The following is a 22,316-nucleotide window of genomic DNA, read 5'->3' on the forward strand; positions in this document are numbered from 1 at the left end:
TTTTTTATTCTTAATATTATTTGTGTTAATTATCTAATTTGCTTCTTACTTCATTTTTACTCTCCTTCTGTTGTAAGGGGTTTGAATGTTGGGATAGAGGATGTTCCTTAAAAAGTTCAATAAAAAATAAAGTAAAAAAAAAAAAAAACATTTGATGAGAGAGGATTCATTTATGCTGAGCAGAGAGTGACAGCGCAGTCTTCTGTCAACAGTGTGTTTTTAAATATTTCATTGCTTTCTGTTAAATTGCTTAAATTCATTACTGTTAAAAACACACTTGGCATCACATTCATGATTTTATGGTAAAATGACACTTTCGCGTCAATCCACAAGCATTTAAACGAGCAAAACGCCCCCCACAGACGGTTATGTTACGAACCGTCACATTTGACTCACGTCATAACCGTCATCACCAATTCTGAAACCGGCACACCCCTAGTGCTAAGTAGTGAATGAAACTCGATATATATTTTGATAATTTGCCTGTTATTCAAAGTTTTAGATGATAATATCTCGTTCGCGGCGTATGACACCACCGATTGACTAGGCTAGCACCCTTTTTTGAGGAAAACATTGCAGGATTTTTCTCATTTTAATGGACTTTAGTGGACACCAACACTTAACACTTAACTCAACACGTAACAGTTTTTTTTCAACGGAGTTTCAAAGGTTTGATCTCTGAAATGCGTTTAAAATGCGACCAAACTATTGATTTTACATGTTGAGACCTTGACAAATGTACTAGCCTACTGTGTGGACTCTAAATGTAAAGCTTTAATATGCTTATATTAAATAACATCTATTATATATTAAACTAATGCATTGAAAATGAATTAATGAGCTACCAATCGCCGATGAAATGACCTGAAAATCCCTGGAAATACTTCCAAAACGTGATCGGAGACTTTTGCTCACTTCTTAAGACCATAGAGATGTTGTTACAACAGTGTGGAGTTGAAATTCGATGTGTAAATATGCTTTAGAAGTGTAAACATGTCAATATGCAGGGTTTCCTGCAGAAAATTAGCTTGTCAAGGTGGTAGGGTTGGGCGGATGGGCGGGGCCAAGGGCGTGACAATCAAAGGTGCGTCATGATGATTTAAATATTTTAATTAAATAAATAAATAAAATATTTATTTTTAAAACACTCAAATAAAACTTAATTTTGAAGAAACTATTACAAAAAATGAACACATACTAGATTATTAATGAATTTTAATGTTTTTAACAGATACCTCTCATGGGAATAGCTGCGTTATGAAGTGAAACTAAAGGGTTAATAAACACAAACTAAAGCAGATGTTGTAGAACGTCTGGCAAACGATGATAGATAGCGCAAAAATGGTAAAAACTGATTATTTCCCACTATTAATTACATTATCTTAAAGGAGTGTAACTGTAGCATGTAAATAATGCACATGAATAAAGTGAGCAAGAGCGCTTAACAATTATACAGTATCTAATCAACAGGCACGTGAAACCTTAGCAGGTTGCTCAAACAACAAAATCACCAGCTAACTTACTTTAAAATTAGAAGAACTATAGTCTAATACAATAACAGGCTTGAATAACCCCAAAACATAAGTTCACTTACAGTTCTCACGGACACGTGTTTTATCAACTGGCTGTCCTCCAGACATGATGGAGCAAGTCTTATCTCATTTCGGCCGTGTGGCGTGCGTCCCCGCATGCGGTGTGATGCGCGTACGCGCTATTCTCCGAGATGAACTTGACGGCCTTTTGTGCAGCGAATTTTTTTTTTTTTTTTGGACAAGTTAGTTAAGGCGGTAAGGTTTCCAAGCTTAGGCGGGCCGCCTTAACTGAAATATGCTGCGGGAAACCCTGATATGGATCAGACTGACTGTTGATAAATACTACACAATGAATGTTCTGCTTTGTTTTTATAGATTCTCAAGGGAAGATCTACAACAACGGCCAGGGCACCATGCAGTACGTCGTCATCTGCATGCTGAATGAGTGGGGTCAGTTTTTGATCACAGTGGTGGTGGCGGCGTCCGATTCCGAGGGGTGCTACGCACGCATGGCCAGAGGTCTGGTCGTCCGCTTTTGCCGTGCCAACACTTCTGCTCCAAAGGTTGTGTATGCGGACAACAAGTGGTGTCGGTGAGTTCAATAGCAGTTGAAACCTATGATGAAATAGATAATTAAACATAACACACCTACACAAAATGTCATGATATCATTTTCAGTGACAAAGGATTCAGAGCAGCCCAGAAGACCAAGTTTGGCTGCATGAGGTACGCTCAGATGGCACAGGTGACCGAGGACAGTCGCCTGCTCTACCTCCTCCTCCAAGACGCTGAAGAACCGAGCACCGGCCAATCAGCTCACCTCAGCCAGGTCACAGCTTCTTTGAAGGGACAGTATAAGAGGATTAGTGGTGATGGCACATTGGATAAGACACACGCCTTTGGTGTGAGAGACCATTGTGTCCCTGAGCAAGACACTTAACCTCTAGTTGCTCCAGAGGCGTGGGACCTCTGACATATATAGCAATTGTAAGTCATTTGGATAAAAGCGTCAGCTAAATAAATGAATGAAATAAATAAACAAATAAGGATTGCAGTCCGAGACGATCCCATCCTTGGTGGTCTCGTCATTCTTCTGACCAACTTGAACGCCAAGTCCTTTTCGACCTTCACTGCCACGGAGTAGAAAAATTCCAACTACGGGGCAACGGTACTGCCGAAGGTGACGCGTCACCTGAAAATGCTGTCAGATGAACCATTCCCGGAAGCTCCTGCGCAGCCAACATCCCTTCCACCGCCAGACCGGCCTCAGGTCCAGTACCAGCACGTTCATCACGAGGCTGGATAAGGGAGTAGTGAGAAGCGGAGGTAAGTTGTCATAAGCACTCTGTTTTACCTGTTGGCTGTGGGAAGCAAATAGCACACACGTCATATCAATACTCATTACATGCTTATTTTATATTTCCAGGTTATTTGTTGAAGAGCCATAGCCTGTGCCTCCTGTGAACCGGCCCATTCAGCTCACTGCGTCATTCTTCTCCACTCGGCCAAAGCCTGCTGCACCCACTCCCATTCTGCTAAGGCCTGCTGCGTCCACCAACCTCCAGCCAAAGCCTGCTGCGCCTACCTATGGATCACCCCCTGTGTCGACTAGGGATGGGCGATATCTTATCGTTTGCGATATACCGCCAAAATGTATCCACGCAATGAAAATCTGTCGCCTCATGATAACAACGATAAATCTAGTTGATGAGGTAGTTTGTGCGCGCCCAATTCACTGTTCACGTGCGGAGTGAAAACAAACATTGCGGAAGGCGGACGTGAGGCTGAGGAGGTGCTTGTTGTTATTACCATGAATTTACCAGAATGAATTTACTAGTAAAAACAAAAATGTGCTGTTCACACATGCAGTGACGTTTCGTCTTTTTACCAGTAAGACATCATTCACACATATCAAATTACCAGTAAACTCGGAGAGAAAGCGGAGTTACCTGTGGCGCACGGCCGATGAGCTCAGTGTCGTATTTGTAAACAATGGCGGGTTATGACTTAATATCCACGGTCCGTATTTTGTTGTTTTTACATCTGTGGCAAACGCTGACAGTCGCGAAGTTGCTCGTGACCAAACAACATTGCGTTAGGCGGCGTCAAACGGAACCTGCGTTTCCACATTAGGCTTCACAGAGGAGCGAGGTAAGTTAGTTTTAGGTTTGATATTCGCTGCATATCCATCTAGGCTGCTTTAAGGGCCGTCTGCAAATCACAGAGCAGGCACGTGCACACATAGACATCAAAGGGGGCTTGAGCACCTGCCCTTTTTATTCCTGGAGAGAAAGTGCCCTTTTTTCTGGGGTGCTTTAAAAAAAAAAAAAAAAAAGATCTTTATTCATATAAAAACTGATGTCTGTCTGTTTCTTGTTTTTTTACTTGTTGCTTATTTAATTTAACATGAATTTATTCAGAAATCATTTAAATGAGATTTAAACTCTTATATAAAGAAAAACAAACGGTTAACAGATGAGTCCCGCCTCCAAAATTCACATCGCTAATATGATTGGCTTTACCTTTCCTTAGTCCCGCCTCTCTAACTTATTTCGCTTTATGATTGGTTTGTCTACACTCGTGCTGCATCATTCGCGCTTCAAGCGCCAAAGCTCAGCCTGAACGAGACGCGATCATGTGCATGATTATGCAGGCAGCTACCGGTAAGTGTGTGAGGAAGAAAGCATTCTTATATTAACAGTTTTATGCACAAAATATGGGACACGTTGTTACACATAAAGATTCAGGGACATTGTTTTCCATGGCAATCCCATATTAACCTGAAGAGTTGCAAACTTGTAACAGTGTAGTGTATGTAGTTTAAACAGACTGCTCATAAAATAAGAAAGCACAAACAATAAAATAATTGCTAACTGCAGTAGTAAGCTTTTTTTGTTTGCGTTTTTTGTAATAGCTGTTAAATAAGTATAATGTGTTATACTGGAGTGCTGGAGTAGATTGGGAAGAAATCTGATGGTTCAGTATTTTACTTGCCCAGTCTGAATTTTCACTGACATCACAAAAAAGTAAAATATAAAATACAAATAAAATAGGCCTAATTTATATTTGTTGTTTCTGACATGTGTAACCCTAATAAATATGAAACCTCAGATTAAAGGTGCCATAGGATGTGTTGTCATAATATGTTAAATTGTTATTAGAAAAACAAAAAAATACATTTTGACAAAAATACATTTTGTGTAACAACTAACAACTAATCAGCTAAACGCTAGCATATGATATAGCATTTATTGGAATGTAGCGCTAACTCAGCAGTCACAAACTTTGTTTTTAGCATTTTAACAAATTTGTAATTAATGTGTAATTTAATGTTTTCAAAACATGCACATTGTGTAATGGCTTCCTTTGCTGCTCTATAAACCTAGACTACTAAGGAGACCATGGTGTCTGTGTGAACTGATTATTTTGTAGACATATTTTGAAAATTAAACAATTGCGTGAGTTTGAGGAAGATAAAATTAATTAACTTTTTTAATCTTTTTTTTTTTTAAAAAGGAAGTCAGAATTGCGTTAATATATACTTTTTGTTAAAAAAAAAAGAAAAATATATACATAATTATGAGAAGTGCCCTTTATTTCACTTGAGCCCCTGCCCCTCAAAATGTCTGTGCACGTCCCTGGTTCCCATGGATATTGCTTTGTGTCTCAGTGTTTTTATGAAGAAGAAACTTTAGACTTTAGAACTATATGTTTAATGGAGTCATTTATTCTGACTATTCCATTCAAATGGTCAGAAAGAACTAACTGTCCCAAGACTGTACCTGTCAATTTTGCTTCCCGGAATACTATAGGAGGAAATCCTCATGAAAACTGGGCTCTCTAGGATTTCTTTCTTTTCTCATTGGACTGAAAATTCCTACTGATGTACCAGTATAGCTGCAAAAAATTGTTGAGCTTGCAGTAGTTCCAATTCATACACTGAAAACCATTTGCTACCTAGGCATCAAAATATCTAAACACAAACCTGGATTTCTGAATGTTTTCCCAACTGAGAAATTGATCCCAAAGCATCATTTTCTTGAGCACTCTCCAGGTTTGATAAAGGCCTTCTTGTGACTATGTGGATGATGCATTTTGAAGGAAAACAAGTTCTTTAAATGTGTTGTATACACATTCTTTTAAGAACATCTTGCTACAAAACATCAGCTGTTGATAACTTATCAGTCACAGATCTCTTCAAAACCATCCCTGTCTGTGTCTCGTGTCTCTCATGTGCCTTTGGATTCATTCAACACTGATGTATAGGAAGCAACACAGAATCCCCAGTCAGGCATCTGTGCACTTGGCTAAAACAGTGATCTGTCATAGAACAAAATCTGTTGAGTACAGCAGTAGAGCCATGAGCAAGAATCATACCTGCACAATATTTTGTTCTAATACACCAAGTTGTTATTGTTAAGAACATTGTTGGATTCTTGGTGAAGACGCGTAAAGCCTGGTATGATGAACATATAAGATCATGAGTTGGAAGCACCGGGACATCTTGAATTCCTTGTTCATAATGAATTAAATGATGTTGTGCTATTGGCTGCATACAACTTTGGGGAAAAATGTATGGTAGCCCTGAAGTGTCACATTAATGTTACTTTTTAGGTAAGCATTAAGCATTGGTTTCCTTAGATTTCATGCTTCTGCTATATTATGTTATTTATGTATATTGCTTTCTGTCACAGAAGTTACAAACGTAACAGAAACTTGTAATGGCATATAAGTCTTGACCTGTTTTATTGACCTGAAAAATGGACAATTAGGCCATGATTTTCTAACCCTTAAGTCATCCGAGATACATATTTCCATCCTCTTTGAGACTAACACAATCAGAGTTATTAAATGTCCTGGCTCTTTCAAGCATTATAATGGTAGTAACTAACTAGGGTGTGTTTTTTTTTTAAGCACGTTTTGAACCACAAAAAAGTGCATCCATCCTTCACAGAAGTTTTTCCAATTGCGTTTGCCTCAAAGAAGATGGTCATATGTATCTTGGATAACTTGACATCATTGAGTAAATCAAATGGGGCTCATTTTTTATTTCCGATGGAGTATCCTTTTAAATATGCTAAACTTAAAATGTTTTCCTCTTGTGTTTTGCAGAGCTCTGAAGATGTCAGAACAAGTAAGGTTGCGTATCATTGAAATTCACAAACTCATTCTGCCTTCTGGGATTCCAGATACAGTTCAAAAACTGTAAGAGGTGGTCAGAGAGATTATACTTCCTTTGAATCTGTTGCTTTACAAATCAATGGATTTGTACCAACTATCATTGCTATTGTGTACAGGCCTCCAAAGGCCAGTTCTGTATTCCAGCAGGAATTTTCAACGTTTTAACTTCTTTGTTCATTGTTTCCAAACGTGGTTTTGGTTTGTAATTTTAATATCCATGTGGATAATTCAGAAAATTCATATTCTAGAGAGTTTTTAGCATGTCTAGATGGTTTTCGTCTATAGCAATTTATTAATGTCCCAACTCATTTAAAAGGTCATACTCTTGATTTGGTCTGCTGTACAGGTGTGATTCATCGAAACTGCACTACTTCTGATTTATCACCTGACTGTTTTTTTTTTGTGTACAGACTCTACAGATTTGTGTGAAGCATTTATGCTCTTTTTTGTTCTAATAAGAAAATTGAGCACATCCACCAGCAAATGGTTCCACCAAACCCTGATCGTAACCAAATTCATTGTGGCTTTTTGCCATTCCCCTTATTTTCTGTTTTTAAAATTCCAACAGTTGAAGACATTTGTTCCATCATACAAAAATCTAAATTTTTCACATGTCAACTAGACCCACTACCGACTCAATTGGTTAAAGTTAGGTTATCATCTTTTTTTCTCTTTAATCACTGATATTATCCATACATCACTTCTTTCTACTGTCCCTACTGCACTTAAAACTGCTGTTATAACACCTATCCTTAAGAAACCGGGGACAGACACAAAGAAATCTGATAATTTTAGACCCATTTCAAATTTACATACACAAACCAAGTTTTTGTCAAAAATCCTGGAAAATATTTAGCTTTTTAGCTCCGTGAACTTTCAATCAGGGTTTTGTGCTTTTTACAGTGTTAAAACTGCACTTGTAAAGATTTCTAATACTGATGCACAGATGTATCGGCCGCCGATATTTATCGGCCGATTTTTGATGAATTTGAAACCATCGGCATATCGGCAATAGCACAAGAAAGGCCGATACCGATTGTTTATTAATTAACTGCATAAAGAAATCCATTATATGTAAAAAAAAAATTAGTTAATGTTGTCAATAAAATAAATGCTGAATAGCAAAAACCACCTTTTACGGTCGTCATGCTGTCTTATTATATTTGTTTTAGCTTCATTTGTGCCTCTCTTATTATGTTGGTCAGTTGAATGTTAATTAGATCCAATCCATGTTCAGTAAAAATAATTTGATGCAGAAATAAACTAGCTAATAGACCAACTGTATAGTATTGTATACAAGTGTTTAATATCGGCATCGGTATCGGCCAGAAGTTGTCTGTTTAAATCGGTATCGGCCCAAAAAATCCTAGCGGTGCATCCCTAATTTCTAATGATCTATTACTAGTGGCTGATGCTGGTCTTTTAACAATACTCATATTTCTTGACCTTAGTGCAGCATTTGATACCATTTCGCATCCTATACTGTTGAATAGACTAGAATCTATTGGAATCAAGTCATTATATTACAAACAATGACCAATAAATTATGTAACTAGTACGTCTGATAGCTGTTATTAGTGTTAATACATCACGGTAATCATACATCTTGGACCCTGACTCCCAAATCAAAACATACTTAATTAATAAAAAAAAGTTTATTGTAAGCAGAGAAAACCAACCCAAGTCCATTGTTTCCATAAATCCTTGGCATATTTACATAAAACAATATCAGACTTCATTTTTTAAGTTAAGTGGTCTAGTTATTTCTCTGTGTAATTTGCAGGAAGTGGGTTGTTCTTCTTTCATGTTTAATGGCGGTTGGAAACTCTTTTAGAAGGTGCATTACCGCCACCTCATAAACTGGAATGTGGGCATTGGAATGAAATCAAAGGGGGGAAAAAATCCTTATTAAATTATTTCACTTAAAGGTGACATAGAATGATTGAATGGGGTATTTATCCTTGTTCTGTGATGTGACATGTAGACAAACAATGGTAATTGAGTCTGTAATGCCTTAAGCCCGGAATACACTGCACGATTTTTGCCCTCCTATAAGATCATTACCTTATCACACTGTGCGACATGTATTGTTTAAACTCTGGTACGAGAGGCATGTAGACTGTACGATGATGACACGGAAGCTTCGGCGGCAGCGTCACACGTTGCACAACGTCACCAGCATGCGCTCGTGGTAAACAAATACCGGCGCGCAGGTCGTAGCAGCAAACACACTGAAATTCGGTGATCATGCCGAATTTCTGACACTGTCAGAAAACTATCGTAGGCTATCTTTGGACGCAAGACCAGGAAAACGGCCGTCTTTGAACCTCTCTCATTGTACGACATATAGGACCACCGATGAAGAGCCACAATCACAGAAATCGCGACGATTGTTTCACATTGGCAATCTTTCGTCTGGGACAGCCAATAATCGTGCAGTGTATCCCGGGCTTTAGAAGCTTCCTAAAAACCTCTCTCAGATAGCTCTATTAGGGTGGGGGATTTTAAACAAGCGGTTTTGCTTCTATTTGGCTCCCCCTACTGGCTTAACTTGCAATCTCATTACTGATTGGCTGACTTTGCTGCCACTCAAAAAATGTAGCCAATTATTTTAAAGTGGAGGGGCAGTGAGATGCCTGTGATGTCATAAGCATCAGTTTTTCAGATTGGGCCGTTTTCTGGCTGACATTTCTAAAAGAGGAATTTCTATGAGACTGAGATGTTTAGCATGTCTAGAACTTTTTGTATGTTTGTGAATGCGGGTAGACTACCATTATTCAACAAAGGCAAGGTAAAAATGGTTTTTCATTCTCTGTGCCCTTTAAAGGAGCATTTCACCAGAGGAAACATTAATCTTTATTGAAAGTGCGTCATATTTGTAGTCGAAATGTAACATACATTTAGAATTTGGTGCCTATTTGATCAAGAAAAGGGGTGTTTGTAGTCTCACCCCCTCTACAAAGATATTGTACTTCCTCCTTTCAATGATGCAAAATGATGATTTTTACATAATTGAAAGAAGGAAGTGCAACACTGAAATCTGTATTTCTCCTGTCTCAGCGGCAACTGAGGAAATGATGCACAACCATTCAAAAAAATGACTGTGGTTCTAACTATACAAAGCTTTATGCAAAGGGGTGAAGTGTCCCTTTAACCCAGTAATTAAAAAAAATAAATTTAATAAATTGTGTATACTCCCAGATTCTTTCCCTAATAAATGCTCAAGTGTCATGCTTTGTTCATCCATGTGTGCCTTTAATTCTGCCCTATGTTCTTTATATTTTCGCAGTCTAACAGTAAATGCTTTGCTGTCTCTTGTACATTACAATCAGTGCATAATCCAGTGGGATGTTGTCCTATTCTGCACAATGTTGTATTTATACCAGTGTGACCCATTCTAAAACGCGAGACTAACGTCTCTTCTCTTGGGCTTCTGCCCTTCCTTATGCTTATTGTGGCTACTTGATTTTGTATACTGTATAAATGACGTCCTGTTACAGCTGTGTTCCACAATTGCTTCTGACCTTTGCTCTACTTATTGGTACATGCAGATCTGTTTCATGCTTTGTAGAGTTTTTTGCTAGTATATCGCAGTTTCATTTCCTTCCACTCCTACGTGGGAGGTGACTCGTCGGATTCACCTGTTTCGAATCATTGGTTCGGAGCTTGTTTCAAACTGGCCAAAGTCACGTGATTGCAGCAAACGATCGCTTCGTTACGTCATAACTGTTTCGAAACCTTTCGAAAATCCGACGATTCACCACTAGGGGGGGGGGGGGGTGTTGATCACAAATGACCAGTGTAGGTGAACTCGGTTCAGTTTTATTGTAAAAGTTTATAAAACATTCGATCCTTCTGACTAATAACACTACCATTTTGTCTACTTTTTGTTTATAGACAGACTTAATGAAAAAAATGTGCATAATTAAAAAGGAAGTTCTTTTTAATTATGTGTTTGCCATAAATAAAACTAAAAACACAGAATACACTTTTAATTATGTCTTAATTAAAATAAATAATTTATTTTCTTAAAAACATATTTTTAGAACAATCTTGCTGTTATTTTTTAAAAAGTGTAAAATGTTTGGACAGATATTGCTGCTTTTACACTATTTTGACCAGCAGGTGTCGCCATCGTGTATGGTGTTTCGAACGCTTCGAAAAACTGAATCAATTTACGAAGCAATTGGTTCAAAGCTTCGAAAGGCTTCGTTTCTCCCATCACTACTAGGAAGTAGGTTAGCTGAAAGTGCCCGTATGTGGCGTATGAAACGACCGCCTGTCGGCGCGTGCGTGCCTTTCGTCCAATGGCAGCGCGCCTCTTCCGCCCCGCCTTGCGGCTCTTCCTCGCGTCGCTGCTGCAGTGGAAACGGACGGAAAACAGCAGCCACATCCAAACATAAACGTGGCGTTTTATTAACAAAAGCACGAGATCAAGAGCAGGATTCTCCTCTTATATCTCTACTGTCTTTCATTGTTCTTCATTGCTGAGGCGAACTTCCGGCGTACAGGCAGAAAAATGGTAAGAAGCCCAGTGTTTATAAATGCCAGAGATTATGGTTGCATATGATTGCTGCAAATTCCGGGTGGCCGTTTCATCAAATAAAGCTTTATGTATCTGTCAGGTCCAGTGGGTTTATGCCCTTTAGTGCCTTTAGATTCATGCAAAGTGCTTAAAAGAGCCATTGCAGACGTGAACTTTGGGTTGAGCCATATTTAGCAGTGGGGTTACATCCACTGATCTATGATTACATCACAAATGGCTAAATGTAATGAGTTGCGTGGTGCTGAATTTGTATCCGTCTGTGTGATGCGTGAAAGTAAAGGCAAGGGATCACTAATCTTATCGTTTAAACCCAGCTGATGTCAGGTTTTTTTTTACCTATGAGAGTTTAAGACTATAGATAGGTGATACAATGACTTACGGTATTAATTAATAATGTTTATACCATGGGGCGGTTGTATGCTTCATTCTGATTGGCTAACAAACGTTGTAAGGGTGTGCATTATGAACGTTGCAAATCACTAACGTTATGCCAAAATAAAAACGGATTTATTTAATTTCAACAAATAAAGCATACTAATATACGTGTGGTAGCAAAATAAATACATTGAAAAATTAATATATTAATACATTAAACATTACAAATTAATACATAAAAACTGCAGAAAAAAAATATATACCACCTTGTATGTGCATTATTTTTTAATAATGGATAATAACCGACTGCCGTTAATTATTACTTGGATAGAAGAGCACAGTACACCAAGTCAATTTGGATTCAGCATATTAGTAGTTTAGTATTGGTGAAGATTTCCACAGTATTTCAAAATGTGCATATTGTGTACTACACTGGTCAAGCATAGCTGTGCAAAGATTGTGGTTTGATTCCCAGTGAACACACTTACTGATAAAATGTAAAGATTACATGCACTGCAAGTAGCTTTGAATAAAAGCATTTGCTAAATGCATAAATGTAATATATGGAGCTCCTGTACTGAAGAAGACCCAAAGTGAAGTAAAAACTGTCAAAGTGAATAATAGTTGTGAACTTGCATAACCTGTTTGTTTAAAACCAACGACCCATGGACTGAAATATCATTTTTGTCCATTTCAGTGAGATGTGGTTAAATACAATATTATTAAACTATAATATAAAATTTTCCATGAAATATTTCATGAGTTTGTAAAATCAGAAACGAGGATACATTATCTGCCATAGAAAGCAGTAACGCTTCAAGTGTTATGCTGTACACGTGATTGAAATGTAAATGTTTATGTCAAGTTGACTAGGGGTTGATCACATCAAACGCGTTTTACACGCTTGGGAACGCAAGCCTTTTTTTTGGTCCCTCGCTTTAAAAAAAAGAGCAGTGCTGGGCAGCTTTTTATGTTGCTAGGCAACCACTGTATCAACTATAGTGCGAGCTTCTGTCACCACAACGAAAGCCCTGCCTCTCCCCTCATTCGATTGGACAACGGAAAAGCGTGAAAGACAACAGGCGCTTTTCCAACCAGAGCGTTTCTGCCAAAAAGGCATGGCGTGGGAGGTGGCCTAAATGCAAGGCGTTCGTCGCAGAGGAACAGTCTGCATAATGTTCACTGGCCATTCAATAAAGGTGCCTGCCACTGCCAAAAACGTGTTATGTGTGATTAGTTTTCCACTTGCAGGAAATTTGTCCTGGGATTATTAATATTGACCATGAGGACAAAAATGAACATTGCTTTAGTTCTTACCACATCATAGATAAGTTGAGGTTTGATATTATTCTGGAACAAAAACTAGGTCTGTTCTCTCATGTCTCTTTTCAGATTCAGCATTTGAAAAATCTCTTCTGTGTGTGCACACAGGCTTTGTTTACACCTGTTGCAATTAGGGTTGTCAATTTATGCAATTCCCCATATTCAATGATCTGTTAAATTAATGATCAGTCAATCAAATAATTGTAAACTGTAATATTGCAATAAGTTTTAGCCAATGACATGAAAAAGTGCGTAAATCAAAATGAGTTTTTTCAGTGATAGCCTAAAGACCACTGTGGGTTGAGTTCCCAAATGATATTTAGCAAGACGTTACATTCAGAGCCTTTACATCAGTGGTACAAAACACACCACAAACAGCAAAGTGGCTTACCAACAGTTTGATGTGTTATGCTGAGGACACCTAAATATCTGGGACCGTTAATGTCAACCACGAGTTGTATGCACGAGTGTATGCTGAAAAAGTGTGAACATTGTGTCAATTACACTTTGTGCGTGTGTTACTGTGTGTAGTACAGTACTGTGTAGTGATCAGTCGATAGTGTTCATGTGTCGTAATGCACTTAGGGGAATGCCCTGCTGGCGGGCAAGAGAGGCTATCTGCTGTTGTCTGCAGGTTAAGAAGATTATTATGTTTTTGTTTAGCCCAGTGGTACATGGAAGAATCGCTAAATTCAATGTAAATTTATGGGTTTGTCTGCCCATTCAATTTTACCATTAAATGGGAAACTAACTTGGCTTGCTACCACAAAAGGATCTTCAACCAGAGGCTCATCTCGTGCCCCAAGTTCAGAACTGCACGAGAAGGGTTGTTGGAAGAATTGTCGATGGGGAGGCTCAGAAATAAAAAGCCTCTTCCTGAACCTACATTTAGAACTTCATCTAATGGTAAAACTTGGGCTGTCAGCATTAAGGCATATGATTAGTTAAATAATCATTAACGCATTAAAATCAGTCAGTCAGACCACTAGCACTGTGCCAGAGCTTGATCCACGTGGGCACGAGGTTTGCTTTTACTGCTGCAAGGACCAATTATCCTGTGACGAAATTCTGCAAGAGCTTTTTAAAAGAATACGGTTCAGTTTGGTGTTTTACTTTTTGGCATATAGTAAACAATGACAAAAATCTAGAGATGCAGCAATATACCGAAAAAAAATATTGTTATCGGACAATTAAAGCAATTTTTCACACTGGCCGATACTTTAAAAACAGTCGATTGTCATTGCTAGGAATGTTAAAGGGGACAGAGAATGACAAACCATTTTTACCTAGTCTTTGTTGAATAATGGTAGTCTACCCACATTCACAAACATACAAAAAGTGCTAAACATGCTAAACATCTCAGTCTCATAGAAATTCCTCTTTTAGAAATGTCAGCCAGAAAACAGCTCAATCTGAAAAACTGATGCTTATGACATCACAGGCATCTAACTGCCCCTCCACTTTAAAATAATTGGGTAAATTTTTTTAAAGTGGCAGGAAAGTCAGCCAATCAGTAATGAGATTGCAAGTTAAGCCAGTAGGGGGAGCCAAATAGGTGCAAAACATTTGTTTAAAATCCCCCACCCTAATAGAGCTATCTGAGAGAGGTTTTTAGGAAGCTTCTAAGGCATTACAGACCCAAACAAAAAAAAATTTGTCTACATTTCACATCACAAAATAAGGATAAATACTCCGTTCAATCATTCTATGTCACCTTTAACAATTAATCAATCTACAATTAATTTTCAATAATAATTAAATTGTTAAAACTTAACTATGGTCGAAAAAGCAAGACCATGCAAATGTGCGGTGCCTGTGCAAAGCACATACAGCAAAAAAAAAAAATTTAAGCCAATGCACAGAAGTTTAAACTAAACATGATCACGGTGCTCAGTGCTAAGCACACATCTGGGTTTTTTAAAGGTGCAGTGTGTAATTTTTAGAAGGATTTCTTGACGGAAATGCAAAATAATATACAAAACTATATTATCAGTGGTGTATAAAGACCTTTCATAATGAACTGTTATGTGTTTATTACCTTAGAACGAGACCTTTTTATCTACATACAAAGAGGGTCCCCTTACATGGAAGTCGCCATTTTGTGCCGCCATTTTTCTACAGAAGCCCGTAACGGACACATTTTTGTACTTGTTTGTCCAGTGGTGGCTACCATAGATTCTCTATGTGCTTCACAAGCGTGGGGTGAGCAGTGGGCTAAGCTGTTGGTTGCAATTCGCTAGATGTCCCTAAAATATACACACCGCACCTTTAACGTCATGCGAGATGAGGCTGCCTGCCAAATGGAATTCACAGTGGATCTTAAAGGGTCCAATACAGAATATGCAAATACGGGTAGCCTACTGAAAGCAAAGACCCTCTCTCTATGAAAGCCTGCAAGCTAAGCATAACAACCCTGCTTATGCTGCTACACTGGGAAAGAGACCAGAGGCCGTTTTTTTAATGAACAAATTAAAATGTAATATTAAATTCTGGCAAGAAATTGTAAAACACTGAACGCCCGCAAGTTAATATAACAACCAAACTATAACGGTATCAGCACATATCACTCAACACAATTGGCTATCAGTAAATTTTATATTGGTGCATCTCTACAAACATATTTAACACACATTAGTTTTTTTTTTTATTAACAAAAAGGGTCTGATTCATAAAAAAAATTGATGTACAGCTTTTTATATTTAAGTACAGTACAGTTTATTTAACTTTTGGCAACAGTGCAGTGTTATTCTTATTCGTAATAAAACTGGCTGGTTTTTGAACTGTGCATAGCTGTAGCTGAATACTACACTTCTGTATTTTTACGTTGGTCATTGTGGTGGTAATTGCAGAGCCAAATATTTTCTAAGATGGTATTTGGATGGCATTGGTTTAACATAAATACTGAATAGTTGTTGTGCAATAAAATGCATTAACCGACCAGGAGATAATACTATGCTTCTACGAAAACTTGTCAGAGACGAAAACTCAGAAAATAGGAATTTTGTGTCATAAACATATTTGCTTCTGTTCCCAGTGAGGGAAAACAATAGCAATCATCAATATATACAACTATTACAGAGAACACTTTATCAAAGGTAACATCACTTAAACATATTAATCATTTTAATTTTAGCCATAAATCATATCTTTGTAATTTTCTTACCTGGATTGTTGTCACATACTTGGGCAACCAACAACAGTGATTAGCAGGGGCGCAGGAAGATGTTTTAGGTTGGGGGTGCTGTGAACCAACCAGAAATTGTGTTGCAGTCCTGTAAAATTTTGGGGGTGTTAGTTAAAGAGTTGTCGTGAAATTGTGCAAAAGTAATGTTTGCAATTATTTTGCACTTTTATTAGATCATTTGTTGTAGTGTTAAACTTTTGCTCAGACTGAAATGTTTTGCTTTTTCATTGATAATATTTAATATATTACAAAATACAATACAATGTGATAATATTATAATATATTATGCATGACATTTTTTCATAAAATACATGTAAACATAGCCAAAGTGAAGGTCTGCCATTAATCTGACGATTTTTAGTGACTATAAAATATGGAATCGGGTGCCATGTATAAAGGTAAATGCTTTAAACTTTTAGTTTTTGCTCATATCTGTCAAGAGGTTATTTAAATAATCATGTCTTAAAACAGATGGAAAATTGACCAGCTTGTGCTGCGTTTCTATGGAGAGCCTAATTGAAACTGCTGCTTTCTTGCCCGCCAACCCCCTGTTAGATCACATGACTGAAAACTATCAATAGTAACTGACCATCAGATTGTGATAGGAGAGATCAAATTTAAACTGAATGCAACACTTGTTTCTAGTTAACAGGGTGTGTTAGGTAGTTAATGTTATCTATTTGGATTTTTCTTCTGTTTTATGGATATTGGAGTTGTTCATTTCTTTACAGTGTCTATGTTGTAAACAGATTTTCTCCATATTTTGACAAATAAAGTAAACTGTATTTAGTGCACTGCAAAATATTCTTCTTGAGAGCCGTTCCTGAAAGGGCGTTGGATACACACCCACTCCACTTTCACTTGATTTTGGATGAAAGAGTTTTGCAACACCTGCTGTTGTCATATAGAGGTTTTTCAGTTAGTGAACTCACTTAGAGTGATTGATGATCCTCGTGTGTTTATTAGGAGACCGTTAAGCCCAGGGGCCTGTCTTCGTATGTTGCTAACTCCGTTAGCTGGATTTTATTGTTGATCTTGGATTATTTGGTTCTTCGATGCTCATCCTGGAGATGCTGTCATAGCAACAGGTCTATTATCTTAAACCTGTTTGGCAGCAGGCTTTTCAAATGTAAACAAATTAGATCACAGCTTTAAAAGCGGAGGTGATACGGAAATACTTGTCCTCCATTCTTATGAGGGAAACCTGCTGAAAATGCATAATAACTTAGCCTTGCTTACACCAGACCAGTCTCATAGAGCAGTGGTTCTCAAACTTTTTCCGCATGCGGCCCTCCTTGTGTGTGGTGCATTCCTTCGTGCCCCCCCAAAGAAAATTTATGACAAAACTGTTCTAAAATGTAACATTTTAATTAAACAAAACATATTAAGTTATACAAAGTAGTGCTGTTGGTTAGTAGCCTTATTTTTTTTAGGTTTAATCAGTGCTTTAAGTGGGCCGGAATGCGCCGGTACTCAGTACCGCCACTTCTAAAAATAGCTCTTGAGCGTACCACCACCTCTCCCTGAGCCCAGAACGTGCTTTTAGCGTACCGGAACGCTCATTTGCACATCTGTTTAAATCAGAGGTTTTAATCCTTTGGCTGCGCTGCCGCTTTTCAGAGCGCTCTTCCCAATGTACACTTCCTAATTCGTCCCACCGAGAGCAGAGACTACATTAGCCATACTAGGGCTGCACCGAATCCAGGATTCGGATTCGGCCGAACACTGGGCTTTTTGACGGGGTTCGGGTTCGGCCGAATCTTAAATTATTTTTCCACCGAACCCTAAGCTTGCGCTACGCTGGTCGACGTCACGCGGCCGTTGATTACACACATCAGGTGCTGACGTGGAGATAAGCTTTTTTTTTTTTCGGTGAGCCTAGGGGCGTTTCACATTTCATGGACGCACCTGGATAAACTAGCGCATCGGTTTCATTGTGCTTTGCAGTCGGGCTATCAAAATGCAGCCCTGCCCGTCAGGCTATATTGACTTATAGGGAGGAAAAATATATTTAAATGCTTATGTATTCTCTCACAGATTAGGATGGGTAATTGTGGTGTATAAAATTCAGGCATTGGGTATTTAAATTGCGTTTGAGCGCGCGCTCGAGTTTTACTTTCACTTTCACGATCGATTGGGCGAAGCCGCAGTACAGGAAGCAATCCGTACTGATTTGTCATGGATTTGTTGTGCAAATCCTCCAACTTCGTCCTGTCAGTCATTACTATCCTCACGTAAGAAAATTAAATCTCTCGCAGCAAGCTTTAAAGTGATATAGATTGTACGAAGAGAGTGACTCTGTGCAGAATCGCTCTTAAAGCGACAGTAGCCCCTGTTTTTCTGATCGAAAAAATTATCCAATCTCTAACTGGATGATCCAAACTGTGAGTTTTGTGACCCACTAAACCACTTTTAAATGATGAGTATATCTGGTGTGGGGATGAGCAGGAACAGTTGGTTTACATGGAAATCCAGTTTTTTTGTTTGTTAAAAAAACAACAGCATCGCAAGATTAAACATTGTGGTTAGAGGCCCTATTGGCTTTGTAATGGCAAAATTTGATTTAGAAATTTTGCGAGCCCTGTAATGGAATAAGGATGCGAGTAGGATTCGGTATTCGGTTTCGGCCGAATCTTAAACAGTGGATTCAGTATTCGGCCGAACCCAAAAAATCTGGATTCGGTGCATCCCTAACCCATACACCCTTGAGTTTACAAGTTAAAAGCGCATGCATCGCCTTTGCTGTCAGTCAGCCTCAACGTGGTGTGGAGAGGTGTGACTCACCATACCCGTCAAGTATCCCGTTTTGGCCGGGAAAGTCCCGTATTTTACCCTTCTTTCCCGCTGTCCTCCCGTATTAGTATTTTCCCTTAAATCTCCCGTATTTTATCCTCCGTAATTTCGCACGCAAAGGTTGTGATCTATAAAAAGATCCTAAAGATCGCTAAAGATCCACTTATTCCGCTAATCAACTTCGTGTTTTCCCGCCCGCTCCGCAGCATCTCTGTGTGCACTCTCTGCCTGGACGACAGTTTCTGAAGTTCGTTGCATAAACAGGTAGATTTATTATATTATATCAGCTGTTAAACCGCAGAATTACTCATTTGGAAGTTTGTTTATGTATTTGTAAAATGTAAAAGTGCTAACAACTTAGCAAGCAAACAACAACAAAATATCCACATTCTTACTATTATCGCTTGTCTAATGGATTTAATGTTCCCGATCAGATCTAAGTTAATATAAACACTAAATTTGCTGTTGTTGGCACACTTTGTAGGCAAAAAACCACAAATGCCTTTACAAAATAAAGACAGAGAACGGAAAGGGAGGCTGCTTCTAAAGGCAGTTCAAAATTGCAAACATGGATTCAAAGATCCATCAAGCCAGCAGGTAAATCATATTGAATATTTTTTGTCACACTTTAATTCTTGTTATTATATTTCCCATTATAATCACTTGTCTAAGTTGATGCTAGTAATATAACACATCATATTTATAATACTTTATTAAAACCATACTAATAGTACCACCCCCCCTTAGTGCCCTTTTTGGTTTGGGACACTGCCCAACGAAATTTAAATGAATTTGAACGACACGCACAGTAGTTTTACCACCCGCAAAATGGAAAACAATGGGAAAAAATAAAGTGACGACTTTCTAGTTTTAAATTGCCATTATTTTGTTATTCTTGAACCCATAGACATGGTCTTGGTGTCATTTTAAAGTTTTTGTTTTTAAGCTCTTTCTATCTGAACAACTAGTTTTAGCATTTGACCATGCTGAAAATTTGACTTATATATCTTTTGCACATTTTATGCATGTTCAATAGCTATTTCTAGCTCAAGCAAATCCACAAACTTATATAAGGATTTATTATTTTTTACAAGGTCGTCTGTTGACTGCTAAATATAAAACCCCTTCAATATAGAAGTCCAGTCAGCAAAAAAAAAGAAAGAAAACTAGAGTACCGGCACTTCTTTTGGGCCACTTAAAGCACTGGGTTTAATTACACAGAATTCATGATAAATGAATGTATTTTATAAAATGTCATAAAACTGGGGCCCCCCTGGCACCTACTCGTGACCCCAGTTTGAGAACCACTGTCATAGAGAAGACATGGTCTGGGAACCACATGCTCATTTTCTCTTATTTGAGGCGTGGTTTATAAATGCCCAGAACCGTTTATTGGGCGCTATGAATGAATGTTTATCAAATGCGTCTAGTACGTAGCTCATATCCAATCATTCAATTATACCAGATGACGTATGTAGAGCGACATAAATTCAAGCATCAACAACTTTTATCGGTACTTGTGCACACAGCTGATAGCTAAACTGATAGCTGTATATTGATATTGAAAAGCAACACAACCTAGTGGCACTGTGACAAACACAGTACAGGCATAATGACAATATGATATTAATAAATACCACTTACCAAGTTTAATGGACTTTGTCTACGACGATGCCTAGCAGGTTGGGCCTATAAAACGTGGCTATTATGTCTTGCCTTATATCCAAACATCGTTCTTGGATATGAAATTGTTTAACTTCAAAAGTTGCTCTCTTTTTTATAAACTTGCGTTCAAAACTACTTTGAACACTATCTAAGGCTGCATCGAAAGGTAACTTCGCGTCTGTTGCCGTGTTGGATAAACAAAACTGCTTCGGTGTGTCGTATAGACGTCGTCATCGTCTTGCTGCCCCCTCCTAGTTCTGTGAGTGGTTTCCTATTTCAGGGGGAAAATTTATCCATAGTTTTCATGCTAGACTAGGCAGAATGGGGAAACTGAGGCTATGAGTAACTATAAAAGCAAAGCTAAACTAACTAAAAAGCATTTCAAATTCAACATGTAATAAAAAATGGACTGAATTCTTGTGCAACTTGTTTTGTGGACCAGCTGTTTTGATTATTATTCTTAAATGAATGACAGGACACTCTTAAATGTCCCGGAATAGAGCTGATCCTAGACTTTAGGGGGCCCAAAGCAACTTCGTGGGGAGGCCCTGTCAGCACATTCATTGTCTCTCCTTAAATGTAGCTATAAACAAAATGTAAACTAAAACATTAACCTATAACATTTATCTTATAGCTGTAATATTTTTGCCATATTTTGACACTTACCACAATACTTCCCAATCATAACATTGAAATGTGTTTTTTGAAAAGCCCTTAATCTGTTACATTAGTATTTAAAAAAAAACAAGCTAAATATATAGAGAGATGTAGAACATCAAGGAACAACCAATTTAAAATTATGAATAAAATAAACCAAAATACTCATACCAATACAACAATTCTCTTTATATTTAAACTTTAGACGTAATGTGCGTTGTTTTAAGTGCTGACAAGAGTCAACAACAGCTTGCAATTTGATGATTGATACATACTGGCATTTCTAACAAACATATTTTGCGAATCTTTTTTTAGCATTTAATTAATTCATTTAAAATTGACCGCAAAAACCTTCCATAGATATGTGTTGTAAATTATAAACTAGATAGTTTAGTATCTTTATAAATTAGCTATATCCTGTTTTTGCGTATGTTGTGTGTTTTATGCTTATTAGAGTTTCATGTTGTTATCTTAACAACATGGTAACACTAAACTCTATTGAGGGCATTGGTGCATTGTTTTGTGCGGTCTAATTGAGTCTGAAAGGTGAATGCATTATTTATGAACTCCACTCAGTGTTTCGCTCACAGACGATGTTCAGCCCACTAAACAGATCATTTACATCTCACAAGAGTCCACTAATGATTCGAGAATCCATTTTAAACTCTATAGCTTGCTGCCTTTGTTTTTTTGTTCCTCGTATCATTTGATAGAAAGTAGGTGTACTGTGTCATTATTATTCAGATGTATTTCACTCTCAGGTGATCCGATATTAGTAACACGGTGCAAATGTTCAAATCCTCTTCAGGTACCACTTTACTGCAGTTGCCTACTGTATCTGTTTGTAGCAAATGGTTTAATGTATTATCTGTCATGATTTTATATTTTGTTTCTGCATCAGTTAAAACTCTTATACATTGTTATACCAAATCTTATTAAATGGCCTAATTTGTGTTTAGAATTGCCATTAAAAACGAACTGAAAAGTGATTTTTTTTTCCTGATGTAAAATATCCATAGAATTCATCCAGCCGGTAACACAATTCATTTTTTTCTTAATA

At 37.8% G+C, this 22,316-nt stretch overlaps 1 protein-coding gene across 1 annotated transcript in view; it reads left to right on the top strand.

Annotated features, from left to right (window-relative positions):
- Positions 1 to 11,035: 11,035 nt before the first annotated feature.
- Positions 11,036 to 22,316, top strand: part of ppp3r1a (protein phosphatase 3, regulatory subunit B, alpha a) — a 34,081-nt gene continuing 22,800 nt past the window's right edge. Inside the window, exon 1 of the mRNA XM_065249682.2 lies at positions 11,036 to 11,235. Coding sequence (XP_065105754.1) covers positions 11,233 to 11,235 — 3 coding nt within the window. The 5' untranslated portion in view covers positions 11,036 to 11,232. The remainder of the gene's footprint in view (positions 11,236 to 22,316) is intronic.

The sequence above is a fragment of the Paramisgurnus dabryanus genome, chromosome 20 (assembly GCF_030506205.2).
Source record: "Paramisgurnus dabryanus chromosome 20, PD_genome_1.1, whole genome shotgun sequence".
Taxonomy (NCBI): domain Eukaryota; kingdom Metazoa; phylum Chordata; class Actinopteri; order Cypriniformes; family Cobitidae; genus Paramisgurnus; species Paramisgurnus dabryanus.